Source organism: Pogona vitticeps, chromosome 1 (assembly GCF_051106095.1).
Source record: "Pogona vitticeps strain Pit_001003342236 chromosome 1, PviZW2.1, whole genome shotgun sequence".
In the NCBI taxonomy this organism is placed as follows: domain Eukaryota; kingdom Metazoa; phylum Chordata; class Lepidosauria; order Squamata; family Agamidae; genus Pogona; species Pogona vitticeps.
The window spans coordinates 271,353,194-271,367,266 of NC_135783.1; the positions used below are offsets into that span (position 1 = coordinate 271,353,194).

At 39.2% G+C, this 14,073-nt stretch overlaps 1 protein-coding gene across 3 annotated transcripts in view; it reads right to left on the reverse strand.

Annotated features, from left to right (window-relative positions):
• Positions 1-14,073, reverse strand: part of ELP4 (elongator acetyltransferase complex subunit 4) — a 226,181-nt gene that overhangs the window by 139,541 nt on the left and 72,567 nt on the right. Inside the window, exons 6-8 of one of the 3 annotated variants that reach the window (XM_020795612.3) lie at positions 13,575-13,659; positions 10,471-10,659; positions 7,727-8,570 (exon numbers count right to left, since the gene is read on the reverse strand). In XM_020795612.3, coding sequence (XP_020651271.3) covers positions 8,190-8,570; positions 10,471-10,659; positions 13,575-13,659 — 655 coding nt within the window. In that variant the 3' untranslated portion in view covers positions 7,727-8,189. Of the gene's footprint in view, positions 1-7,726; positions 8,571-10,470; positions 10,660-13,574; positions 13,660-14,073 lie in introns of those variants that run through there. The other 2 variants (XM_020795613.3, XM_078384023.1) reach the window with 2 other exon arrangements.

Sequence of the window (14,073 nt, forward strand, 5' to 3'; positions counted from 1 at the left end):
TAAAAAATACATCACCCGAAGTTTCATTATTGTCATTCACTAACATTATAATGTTTTATATTTTTGTAATTTGCTTTGTAGGGAGTTTTCTGAAAAGGCATATTATAAAGAAGGAAACAAATTCATATCCTATTTATAATATTCCTAATAGAAACACAATACTGTCTATCAACCTCTCCTGTGTGAAGTGGGAAGGAAAAGGTTCATCTTTCAGACAAAGATCTTTCCCTTATTTTTTTTTAATCCATTCACGAATCTGAACAACAGAGTTGTGAGAAGCTGAGTAGTGAGAATGTGAGCAGCTGCTGCTATTCGAATTAAAAAGTCGGCCTCGAGCTTGAGACTGAGAGACCACATGTTCAGCTGTCTTCTCATCTTGCCATCCTCACCAATTAAGTATTAACATGGAGGGCTGGACACATGCTCTTAAACAGGCTTCTTGGATACTGGAACAACTACACAGCAGGACTCTGGGAACTGAGTAATGCAGGATATAGGAAAACCTCAGCCGCTTTGCTCCTTTTAATGACAGTTCACTATGCAGTTTAAGCACTCTGTTAAGTTATTGCTTAATAGAGAGAGAAAGCTTGCTGCGTAAAAGCATCCAGTACTCACCTCCTTGGACAAATATATCAAAACAAATGATAAAATAGTTATTTCCTGCCTCATATCTAGTCTAAAGAGGATAATACTTGTGATTGCACTGGTACATGAGCAAAATAACAAATGAATTAAGCAGAATCTTTGGAAAGGGCACTCTTATGTTTTATAGGCCAAAACTGTGTTGCATAGCTACACCTGTATAACTTGAAGTTGCATAAGCCACTGCAAAATCTGCATCAAGGTGGAAATCTTATCCTGGAAGCAGATCCATGGGCACAGTTGTAAAATAGGCATATACCATTCTCCCAGCAAATACTGAGGCAACTTCCTTTTTTAATCAGTCACCTAGGCTTGAGCTTGGCCTATCTTAGGCCTTCCAGTCCAGTCCACCTCCAGGTGAGCGTAATTCATGTGTGGGTCCGGCAGGTGGAGCTTCCAAAATGGAGAATTCTGGGATTTAGAGCAAAAAAAAAAGGCACACACATACAAATCTAATGGCACATCCGTATTATACAGTTGTGCAGTTAGTGTGCAGTTCATTGGGCAACTATCAGATATTTATGCAATAAGACCTTTATTTTAGTCATTTAAAATATTTGCAGTGATACCTCGACTTACAGCCATCTTGACTTGCGACCAATTCGAGTTATGACCAGCTCTAGTCGCAAAATTTTGCTTTGATTTGTGACTGGGGCTTTGAGTTACGAACAGAAAAAAAGAAGAGGAAAAAGACGGGGAATTTAAATTGCTAACCGTTGGTTGATGAGGAGGCTGCTTCTTTGTAGCCCTTTCGCCCCAGCAGTTAGAGTGTGTGGGTTCGGAGGAGGGCTCAGACTGCCTGGTGCTGCTTTCTGCTTTTTAAAATGCCTATTCTGAGTGAGTACAGGGTTTTGCAGCTTGGGTTTGGGCTGGGGGAGGTTATGTTTCTGTGTTGTGATGTGTTCCGGTGGGTCTTGCAGTGTTTTGTTTTGTTTTTGGTGTTGTTTTTTTCCGGCCCGAAAGGATTAATCGCTTTCTGATGTGTCTTGCAGTGTTTTTTGGTTATTTGGTGGGGGGGTTGGCCAAAATGATTAATCATGTTCCAATGGGTTTTGCAGGTTTTTTTGGGTTTTGGTGGGGTTTTTTCCAGCCCAAACGGATTAATCGTGCTTCTGATGGGTCTTGCAGTTTTCGCCCCCCCCAGCCCGAATGGATTCATCGCATTCTGATGGGTCTTGCAGTGTATTTTTGTTTTTTGGTGGTGTTTTTTTTTCCAGCCCAAATGGATTAATCGCATTCTGATAGGTCTTGCAGTGGTTTTTTGTGGGGGGTTTTTTTGTCAGGAACGGATTAATCACATTTCAATGCATTCCTATGGGAAATGGTGCTTTGAGTTACAACCAACTTGAGTTGCAACCATCTTCCAGAACCAATTAAGTTCGTAACTGAAGGCACCACTGTATATGCTTCTTTTCTCCTAAAAGGGATCTAAGGTGACTTACAGTATTAAAAGAAACAATATTAAAAGCTAAAACTGTACATTTCTACAATATTAAAAAAAAAAAACAAATATACTATTACAATTGGTAGATAAAAAGAACACTAATTAAAAAACCCAATAAGAAAATATGGACAGTCTGGGCACAATTCCCTGTGAACTTACACAGGTGTAACTAACTTAAAGCTATACAAAGTCCAACACTGTAAATCAGTTGGTGGAGATATCAAATAGAACAATACGACAGTGGTGGGACTCATAAATAAGAACAATGAGTCTGCTTATAGAAAGGAAGTACAAAGATTGATACTATGGTGTAAAGAAAATCATCTCACACTTAACATCAAAAAAACTAAAGAACTCATAATTGATTTTAGGAGGAAGAGAAATGTACATTTACCACTGTACATAAACGGTGAGGGTGGAGAGAGTTGGTAGTTTTAAATTTCTGGGTACTTACATCTCAGAGGACCTCTCATGGACTATAAATGCCAACATGCTAATAAAGAAGGCACAGAAGAGGCTGTATTTCCTGAGAATGCTCGGGAAGTTAAATTTATCACAGCATTTACTTCTGTCCTACTACCGTAGCACCATTGAGAGTGTCCTAACTTATGGCATTCTGGCATGGTTTGGGAGTAGCTCTGTAGTGGACAAAAAAGCTCTACAGAGAACCATTAAAATTGCCCAGAATATCATCGGGCTCCAGCTACCAACCCTGGATGACATCTTCACATCCCGCTGTCTGAGGAAGTCACACAGCATCCTGAGAGACTCTTCCCATCCTGCTTATAACTTTTTTGAACTGTTACCGTCTGGCAGAAGATATAGAACAATTAAGACTCAGACCACACATTTTCTAAATAGTTTTTATCCTAGAGCTATAATTGCAATTAATAATGAGCTTAAAGACCACCAGTAGTGAATAATTAGTTGGACTGTGTTACTTGGCCTGAGGTGTAGATGTTTGTATTTTTAGTGGGGGACTTCTAGTGGGTGGGGAGTGTTTGGGGAATGTTATGTGTGTGCATGTGTCTGGTCTCTGGGTGCCTGTGAATTTCGTTGTATGGTATACTGTGTATATACTTACAATGACAATAAATTATATTATTATTATTATTATTATTATTATTATTATTATTATTATTATTATTATTATTATTATTATTATTATTATTATTATTATTATTAGACTATTTAAAATTCTATAAATTAAATAATGTATGTAGGCTTTAAATATATTTGGCCATACCAATATTGTAATTCATAATGTGAAATCAAAAGATACAGATGCAAACTATAGACTTGATTTAACTGGTATATCCTCCAAAAAAGTCTGTTTCCCTATCCTTTGTCAACTCAGATCTCAGGAACACAGGTAGCAGAGGGGGAAACTACAGGAAAGGAATATCTATGTGTACATCTTATGTTCTCATTTTATATTTCTTCAACATACTACATATTGCATATCCTAAAATTATGAACAACATGCATGATGCAGAAGTACAGTAAGAATAAAAGAAACATGCATGGACAAAATACAATGCTGGACTTACATTCAGAGAAAAGCAGAAGCTAGAGATAATGGGAAGAAGGGAAATTTGCCTTGTGACTGCAGCCCTTCTATACATTCCAAAAGCTTCACCTGGAGCTGGTTTTTCTGGAGTGCTGAATACTGTGGGTGGCTGGGCAGGTAGGATGGGAAGGAGGTTCCGTTGCGCTGGCTTTGCAATGTAAGTGCCACATTAGATTTAGGCATGTATACTCACAATTCTTCTCATTGTCCCTACAGGTTGCCTGCAAATCTTCTAGGAGTAGAGTTCTATTGATTTAATGTGCATGCTGCACCTGTTCTTGACTCAGAAGTCATCATACTGAAGAATTGATAAGCCAAGCCTTATGAATGTATGGTCTGAATATCTATACTTAGCTAACCTAACAATATTTCTGTTTTACCAAAAGTAGTCAAAAGATAGATCTTCAGTTAGGTGCTGCTTACATTCAATAATACAAATCTATGAGAATTTCAAAAGCAAAATTCAAATAGAATGCATTATGAGGGGATTGAGAAAAATAGGGAAGCCACTGCTTTTACAAGGAAAATGAATTAAAATGACATTTTCTGCATTTAAGATAATTTTCTGCATTGTGGCTTTTATGGTACATGTTACACATCCCTGACACATGGGCTATGTGACTTACTGCCTGGCCCTATTTGCAGTTCTGTGGAAGTGAGAAACAGCCACCACAATTTTGCACCTGATATATAACTCAGAGAAGCCCCTACATGACACTGCCTTACTGGATACCCACGGCAGGCTCATGGATCAATCAGGAGTGGTGGGGCACAGTCCTATCCTGGGTGGACCTGAGAGAAGGATTTCCCCCTCTGGTTTTAGATCATCTAAAATTCACTGCAAGAAGAGCTTAAAAATTGCCAGAAGCTGGCTATATGAACAGGTACCTCATTATTAGATCCCTTCTTTCCACTGTACTGCAATACAGTGGGGTGTTGACTTGAGAACTTAATCTGTATTGGAAGGCAGTTCTCAAGTCAAAAAGTTCGCAGGTCAAATCTGCATTTTCCATAGGAATGCATTGAAAACCATTTGATCCGTATCTGCTCTTTTCCGTCCATAGAAACTAATGGGAAGCTGCTAATCCGCCTTCGACCACTAGAGGGGGATATTTTGTTTCTTTTTTTCTTAGGTCAAGAAAGGTTCAGGGAAGGCAGGGAAAATACAGTCCAGGCAGTACAGTACCAGGCAGTCTGAAGACTGTCTCCCAATCCACTCTCTAAATGGTGGGAGGAGTGAGGAAGCAGACAGGCACCCTTTCACTGGCCAATTTTGCACTTTCCCTGCCTCCCACGTGGTTTTTTTCAGTTCTTAACTCAAATCTAAGTATGTAAGTCAAGTCAATATTTTCCTAAGAGAGTGGTTCTTAAGTCAAAATGTTCTTAACTCAAGCCGTTCTTAAGTCAAGACCCCACTGTACACTGTTCACAGGGAAATAGATTAAAAGGGCCTTCAACCTTTAGACAAATGCTTAACAAAAGCAAAATAATAAAAATTGAAGAACTGCAAATCAGGTACAGAATAGATCCATTTCACTCAAAGAGAGGACATGGCAAACCCTTTTTGGCTTCTAATAACCGTGAAATCCCTACTTGTGTCATTACTGTCAAGAAGACTTAAGTTTATGATGACCCTAGTACTGTAGGGCTTTTAAATTATGTTGAGATATTTCAGGGATGATTTTGACAGTACCACCTCACTGTGCGTTTTCTTGTCCAAGCAAGGATTTGATCTCCCGAGTCCCAGTTTTAGATTTCATTCACTTTACCACATTGGCTCAAAGTCCATTCTTACCCTTATTTACCATCCTGATTATTTGAACATATACTTCCAGTAAGTCACCTTACTTGTAGAGACCAGGCTAAGAACACCTAGAAGGCCCCACCCTGACTTAGATGCATGTTATGCCTTTAATTTGCTTTTATATTACATATTTGAAAAAAAAATTAATATGTTAACACCTGCAGTATATCACAGAAGTGAGTACACCCCCTCACATTTCATATTTTAGTATATCTTTTCATGTGACATGTGAAGAAATGACACTTGCCTACAATGTAAAGCAGTGAGTATACAGTTTGTATAACAGTGTAAATGTGCTGTCCTCTCAAAATAATGCAAAACAGCCATTAATGTCTTAACCACTGGCAACAAAAGTGACAATGTTCAAATTGGGCACAAAGTATCAATATTTTGTGTGGCTACCATTATTTTCGAGCACTGCCTTAACCCTCTTGGGCATAGAGTTCACCAGAGCTTCACAGGTTGCCACTGGAATCCTCTTCCACTCCTCCATGACGACATCACCAACCTGGTGGATGTTAGAGACCTTGTGCACCTCCACTTTCCATTTCAGGATGCCCCACAGCTGCTCAATAGGGTTTAGGTCTGGCGACATGCTTGGCCAGTCCATCATCTTTACCCTCAGCTTCTTTAGCAAGCCAGTGGTCGTTTTGGAGGTGTGTTTGGGGTCGTTATCATGTTGGAATACTGCCCTACAGCCCAAAGGGAGGGGATCATGCTCTGCTTCAGTATGTCACAGTACTTGTTGGGATTCGTGAGTCTCTCAATGAACTGTAGCTCCCCAGTGCCGGCATCACTCATGCAGCCCCAGACCATGACACCCCCACCACCATGCTTGACTGTAGGCACGACACACTTGTCTTTGTATTCCTCACCTGGTTGCTGCCACACACGCTTGACACCATCGGAACCAAATAAGTTTATCTTGGTTTCATTCGACCATAAATCCATGTCCTTAGTCTGCTTGTCTGCAGCAAACCATATGCAAGCTTTTTTGTGCAGAATCTTTAGAAGAGGCTTCCTTCTGGGACTACAGGCCTGGAGACCAATTTGATGCAGTATGTGGTGTATGGTCTGAGCACTGACAGGCTGAAACCCTCCCCCCAGCCTCTGCAGCAATACTGGCAGCACTCAGACGTCCATTTCCCAAAGCCAATCTCTGAATATGACGCAGAGCACGGGCACTAAACTTCTTTGGTCAGCCATGGTGAGGCCTGTTATGAGTGGCACCTGTCCTGTTAAACCACTGAAAGGTCTTGGCCACCATGCTGCAGCTCAGTTTCAGGGTTCTGGTAATCTACTTATAGCCTAGGCCATCTTTATGTAGAGCAACAATTCGTTTTTTTAGATCATCAGATAGCTCATTAACATGAGGTGCCATGTGGGACTTCCAGTCATCAGTCTGAGAGAGTAAGAGTGATAACACCTGCTCCCCTTTCACACTAACTGGTAACACTAACGGGTCTCATGACACCAGAGAGGAGAAACAACTGCTTGGGCCCAATTTGGACATTGTCACTTAGAGGTGTACTCACTTTTGTTGCCAGTTGTTTAGACATTAATGGCTGTGTGTTGTGTTATTTTGAGGGGACAGCACATTTACACTGTTATACAAGCTATATACTCACTGATTTACATTGTAGACAAGTGTTATTTCTTCAGTGTTGTCACATGAAAAGATACACTTATTAAATGTATTGAGAATCATCTGCTATTTCAGTTCATTTCAAAACAATGACTAAGGCCCATGTTGGATCTCTGGCAACAAAACAGTAGGGTGATCTCTCCTTCTTGCTGTGAACCCCTGTGAATCTGAAAATCTATTCCAAAAATCTTTTTATTTCAGAGTTCAGCTCTGGAGACCCAAGTAGGGAAGGGAACTCTGTTACATCACACTGATGCAGCACTGCCAGTAGCACAGTGAATGTAGACCTATGTCTCATACCCAAAGCTGTCTTATGAGCAAAAGGTACAAAGCAGCCCCTTCTTCTCATTCTACTGATTCAACTGCTCTGTGGCCACCCTCTGAGCCTCATCTATGACATTCTACAGGATAGCTTGTCCCTTTAGAGTAGTATTTCGAACACACAGGAAGTTCCGGTGGGGGTAAAGGACTCCATTGTGTAAGCAGATTCTTGCTTAAACTTTGGTACCGTATTTGCCGGCATATAAGACAACTGGGCGTATAAGATGACCCCCCAACATTTCCACTCAAAATATAGATTTCCTTATATACTCGCCGTATAAGACTACTCCCTCTTCCGCACACCTTCCACACACCAAATAAAAGGTAAAAGAACATCAGATTTGATTTCAACATGTTAGTTTATATTCAAATGCTTATGACATGCAGGAAAACTGTCACAAGGTATGTTATCAAACATGTACAGTAAACATAAAACAGTGCAAGTTTAATAAATGTAATTCACTAAAGACAACACACTCCTCTCCTCTTCAGTGCAAGCAACACTCCAAGTGGACCCTATGGACGGGTAGATGCTTCTCAGGAACACAGGCAGGCAGCCCACAACCCAGAGGGACTCTGGAAACATGCTGTTTGTTTTCTGGTCTGGTTCTTTTTTTCTTTTCTTATCTTTTCTTATCTTTTCTTTTCCTTTTTTTCCTTTTTTTTGAATTCTTTTGGCGTTTGCCCTGTGCCCTGTGTCTCCTTTCTTCAACCTGCCTGTTCGTTTGCGAGCTGAGGTGTCTGGGGTCGTGAGGTGTCTGTTTCAAAACGTCTGAAATACTTTGAAGTGCTGCCTCTGTTTGTTGCCTGGAGGACTCTGCTGCCAGGGCGACTCTCTTTCCCTCCGGAAGACCAGCGAGACAAACCAGAGAAGTGCTGCCTCCAATTTGTTGCTGGGAGGACTCTGCTGCCTGGGTGACTCTCTTTCCCTCCAGAGGACCAGCGAGACAAACTGGAGAGATGAGGTGAGACGAGGTGGGGAGAGATACTTTTGAAAACTGGCTCCGTGGATTGTGCCTGCAGGGAGTCCAACTTGAGCAGCTCGAACAGTGGGAGCCGTGCGGCCAGACCCTGAGGGAGAACTGTTGGGTCCGAGAACCGGGAGCGGTGTATTTGGGAGTTGGGAATATTGGTGAAGCTCTGCCTGTTGGGGTTGAAGTGCACCCGGTGTATAAGATGACCTCCCCACTTGGAGGCATGTTTTTCAGGGCCAAAAAGTCGTCTTATACGCCAGCAAATATAGTAAATGAATTGTATTTAGCTAAATGAAACACAATACATAATCAAGAAATACCTGCTACTGAATAAATATATGATACTAAGTTAAATCAGAAGAAACACAATCAAAGTAAATTAGAATGTCGAAATTCAATACTACCACTTTAGTGTACTCTGATCATGTAAGTATATAAAGTGGAACCTCTACTTACGAACTTAATTTGTCCCAGAAGATGTTCATTAGTTGAAATGTTTGTAAGTACTGTAGAAGGAAAAATTTCCCATAGGAATGCATTGAAAACCATTTAATCAGCCCTGGCTGTTTTTGGTTCTTATCTAGAGGCACCGTTCTTAAGTCGAAGCATTAGTTAATGTAAAGCCAGTTAATCTGTCCTCTACCACTAGGGAGAGAATTTTTCTTCTTTTGACCTAAGATGAACTTGGATCAAAAAAAGGACAGAAAAGGAGGGAGGGGGAGGGAACACCTTCTAAACAGAACACCTTTAAAACCAAGCACCTTTTAAAGAAAACCAAGCACCTTTTAGCTTAAAAAAAGGGCAGGAAAGGAGGGGGGAGGGAGAGAAGGAACAATGGGGAAAAGAGGAAAGAAAGAAAGAAGGTCATCACTGGGGCACACAGACACCTCAGACGAAGGTTTGTGCTGTTAAGCACAAAAAGAGAGAAGAGAGAGAGAGAGAAGACAAGGGGGAGAGAGTCTTGAGTCTACAGTAGACTCCATTTTAAAATTCCATTTTAAACTCCATTTTAAAGCCTGCCTGCCTGCATCAACAAGCACCACAGTTTTCTGATTTTAAAAGAGACAGACCTTAGAGCCATATTTTAAACACACATTTTAAAACAAAAGACAGGTCACAGTACACAAACCCTAGAAGCCACAGAATCCAGCAAGCATTATTCCAGCACAGAACTCCTCATCACAAAAAGAGAGTCTAAACTGCATTTTACAGTCTGCCTGCATCAACAGCCAGCACAGCCCCTCACAGAATATTTTCTGATTTTAAGAAAAAAAAGACTGTGGAGTCTAAAATGCATTTTACAGCCTGCCTGCATCAACAACCAGCAACCACTATTACAGCAAACAGATCCCCAAAGAAAAAAAGACTTTGGAGTCACATTTTAAACCCACACATTTTAAAACAACAGAGAGGTCACAGTAAACAAACCCTAGAAGGCACAGAATGCAAAAATAAATAAATAAAGTTTACATTTTAAAATTACAGTCTAATTTTCACATTTAATTTTAATTTAATATTACAGTCTACTTTTCACATTTTAAATCCACACTGCAAGACCCATGGCGCAGAAACATAACCCCCTCACCTAGCCCTACCCCCCCACCAAGCTACAAAAAACCTGCACAGTACAGTAAATACTGTACAGTGTATGTACTCACCCAGAACAGGCAGTCTCTCTGTTTAAAAAAAAGTCAAAAATCATAAAATAAAAAATAAAAAAGCCAGAAAAAATACACTCTGTACAGTACCAGGTAGTCTGAAGACTCTTTCCCTATCCACTCCCTAACTGCTGGGACAAGTGAGATAGCAGGCAAACAGCCTCTTCGCTGGCCAACGGTCAACTGAAAGTTCAAATTTAGCACTTTCCCTGCCTTCTCTGTGTTTTCTTAATTCATATGTTGAAGATCCGTTCGCAAGCAGAAGCAAAATTTTGCGAACGGAGCTGTTCATAAGTTGGATTGTTCGTAGGTAGCGACATTCATAAGTAGAGGTTTCACAATACTGAAGTGTTTTATTAGTTTGCTTTATTGCAACCAGCACTGTCAGTTATAGCGACTGCACTACACTTACCTGGATCAGATGAGCTGGAATAGTGATGATGCAAGCTGACAGAGATGTTCTGAGAAGGCCGCGGAGAGCATACAGAAATTTTGTGAGGCTGTAAATATTTTGTGGACTCTCAGTACAGCAAATATCATCACCCCACAGAACTGAACCAAGGCTTTGAATTCCAATTCTCAAAATGTTTCTTTGCTTTTTCTATATATAAAAAAAGAAAAAAGCCACTAGAATGTAAAGTACTGTAATATAGAGGGAAAATAAAATAGGGGTACCTTTTCATTTCATAGAGAGTAAATGGTCAGAAATGGCTCTAGGCATATCTGAAATCCAGATAAAACTTAGCCAATCATATAATATGGCAGCCCTAAACTAAGTTGTCTTTTGTCTGGATTTTCTGTTATAGCAATGGTGGACAGCTGATTACAAAGGTCATAAGTACTGTAAGTATAAAGGCAGTAACTGGAAGAAACCACAGCTTAGTAGTAGCATATATTTTGTATGCAGAATATCCTACTCTGTCTCTAGTATCTCTATTTACAAATAATTATAATAGTCAGGTAGGAAGTAATGGTCCTGTGACCTGACAGCTGCTGCCAGTCAGAATAGTCAACCCTGGGCTACAGAAACAATCTAACAAGTTTAAAACAAATTAAGTTTATAATGACAGTTGCTCAGGAGATGAATCTATCTCAGAGGATAAATATTGTCTTTGAATGATGTAAGCCACCTTTGTATACTCATTGTTTTTAGCTTTAAATACTGTCTTTTAATGAAGCAAGTCATCTTGGGTCCTTTTTAAGGAGAAAAGTGTAGTAAAAATATATTAAATAAATAAATAAATAAATAAATAGACAAACAAACAAACAAATATCCCAATCAAACACAGATGATTTGCCAAAAGGAAAAAAAATCTTCTATTTACAATTCAAAAGAGACTACATGTTATGTATTTGCCATCTATAGTTGTACAACAATGCAGTAACAGAGACATAAACATGATTGCTCAGTTGCAGCTTTGATTGCATTTATCACATCTGGGGCAACTGCATTCAGGAACCACCTTATTCCATCAAACCAACAGTGCTTGGCGGTATGTATGATGTTGGTATCAGGGCTTTTGGCTACAATCTTTACACCTTATGTATGTCCCAGTGTCCCCTAATGTATGCTTAGCTAAGACCAAGTTGAGGGCCTTTTCAGTGGTTTTATCCTGGCTCTGGATCTCCTTTCTAAGTTTGGCTTGTTCTTCATTTTTACAAAGTGTTTTGGAACATGAGTGGATGTCACAGAACTAAACTATTTTTACTTCTAATAAATAAAACTTTAAAAGCTGAGGAAATTATTTTAAATATCTATCACAGCTATTTCACATTTTATTCTGTTGTTTTAATGTGCAACTGCTGCTTTTGGTTTTTATTGTTACAGGCGAAAGATTTTAAATAAAAAAAGTAAGCATTACCAGAAATGAAATGTTTTGTTCCATATTCTTTGAAAAAACACAATACAAGCTATTCTTCATGCTTTAGAAATGGCTTTGTGTGCCTGGAGCTTTTGGTAGTGTAGGTAAATGTGCAAAAATATGTGTACCCACACTGGACATACTTGGATACTATTTTTAATCTCTTGCCCAGTGCCTGGAGGAAAGAATTAAACTTTTCTCCTGCAGCAGGTTATTTTCTGTTTGCTCCCAGGGTTTTCAAATCAATCTTATTTTTTCCTGCTTCCACAGGACTTGTCATCATGTTAGAAGAGCAGCTTAGCATACTGTATTGGGGAACTGTTATGACATGCCTGTTACTATAGCAACAAAGGCAGAGGTGCCTGTTAGGAACCAATTTATTTCTCCAAAAGGGCACTCCTACTACTAAAATAGAAAACATGCTTGCCCATAAAATTAAACAGAATGATGACAAAATTAACAAGGAGAACTCTGTTTGATAAAGAAATCCTACAATTTAGAAACAAGTAAGAAAAAAAAACAGATTTATAGATCTAAAAAGTATTAAGATGTTCCATTGCAAAGAATATTATATTACCAGATGAAATCCTGCTATACAGGTACGCAAATAACATAACCGCCATAATTTAAGAAATCTCCACTAACCTTATATGTTGCATGCTGAATCACATGACACAATATGCAACAGATAATGTTTATGGAGATTTCTTAACTTGCAGCAATTTGCTTCCAAAAGTTACCGTATTTTTTGCACCATAAGACGCACTTTTCCCCCACAAAACGGGGGGGGGGAGGAAGTCTGTGCGTCTTATGGAGCGAAGAAAACATATTATATTTTCCTGTTTTCTTCTCCTAAAAAATTGGTGCATCTTATGGAAAGGTGCGTCTTATGGAGCGAAAAATACGGTACATTGTTTGCATAACTCACAAACAGAATTTAAGCCACTGTTTTGATTGTGGATAGATAAAATATTAGAGTTCTCCTGGATCTTGCTGAAATAAACCATAATTGCATGTTGTAAGCAATCATAGTGATTAAACAATGGCATATTAAATAATGTCATAAACTTCTTAGATTTAGGTACTCTCATTCTTCAATGTAAATATTATTTGTTGTAAAACAATAGTAGGAATATTGGTTTATACAAAAAAGACTTGTTCATTTGTTTGCTCCTAGGGTTAACAAGGGCAATTAAACAGATGGCTGAAGGAAGGTTGTGCAGAAAGTAAGGCAGGGATCCAAGCATTCAATATACTGTATAAATGTTGGGGTGCAGTTTTCCATGTGCTCATGAGGCTATAGTGATGGAAATTTATTCACATGAAGCAGTGTACATGAGATAGAATGGCAAAGAGTGATGCAAGATACTGTAGTATTTCAAGGATTTTTTAAAACAACAAAAGAATCATCCACAAATATTTTAAACACCAACTCAGATTTCAAGTTGCACTAAACACAAATAATTTATGAAGATTATCTTTTTATAAAGTAACTTGTTTGATTACTCTTAAAAATATCTTTACTGGCAGATTAACATACATTTAGTCCATTGAGGCCTGTACAACCGACCCTGATTGTCAATGGCTCTTGAGAGTTTCAGGCAGTGGCCACTCTGGGCACCCTCACATCATCTTTTTAACTAGAAATTAATACCTGGGAATTAGAGCCATCATATCCTTGCTGGATAATGACTTTCTGAATAGAATGAAGTAATCTGGTATAACCACAGGCCATATCACTGAAAAGAGAGAAAAGAATATTTTATTTAATAAACCTTAAAATATGCAGCTTTACAAATGAAAGCACTGTCAACACAAACTGTCAAGCAAGTGTTGTCTTTAATGAATTCAGTCACATTAATGTTTACATAAGATTAGAATGGTCGCTGACAAGACACTGAGAGAGCATGTCTCAAAACAGGGCCACCACTAGCCAGTCATTTGCACCTTATCCTTATATTGCTACTCTTTCTGAAAGAGATTCATCTCTTTGGCTCAATGGAAATTTCTGGGCTTGAGTACTAGCCTGAGTACTAATTGAATTTTATTGGCCTTTTCAATTTCTGTGTATTGCCAAGAGGCAAAGGTTCTTTTGAAGTAAGACTCTAAAGCAGAGGTCCCCAACCCCTGGTCCGTGGTCCGTGCTGGTCCAT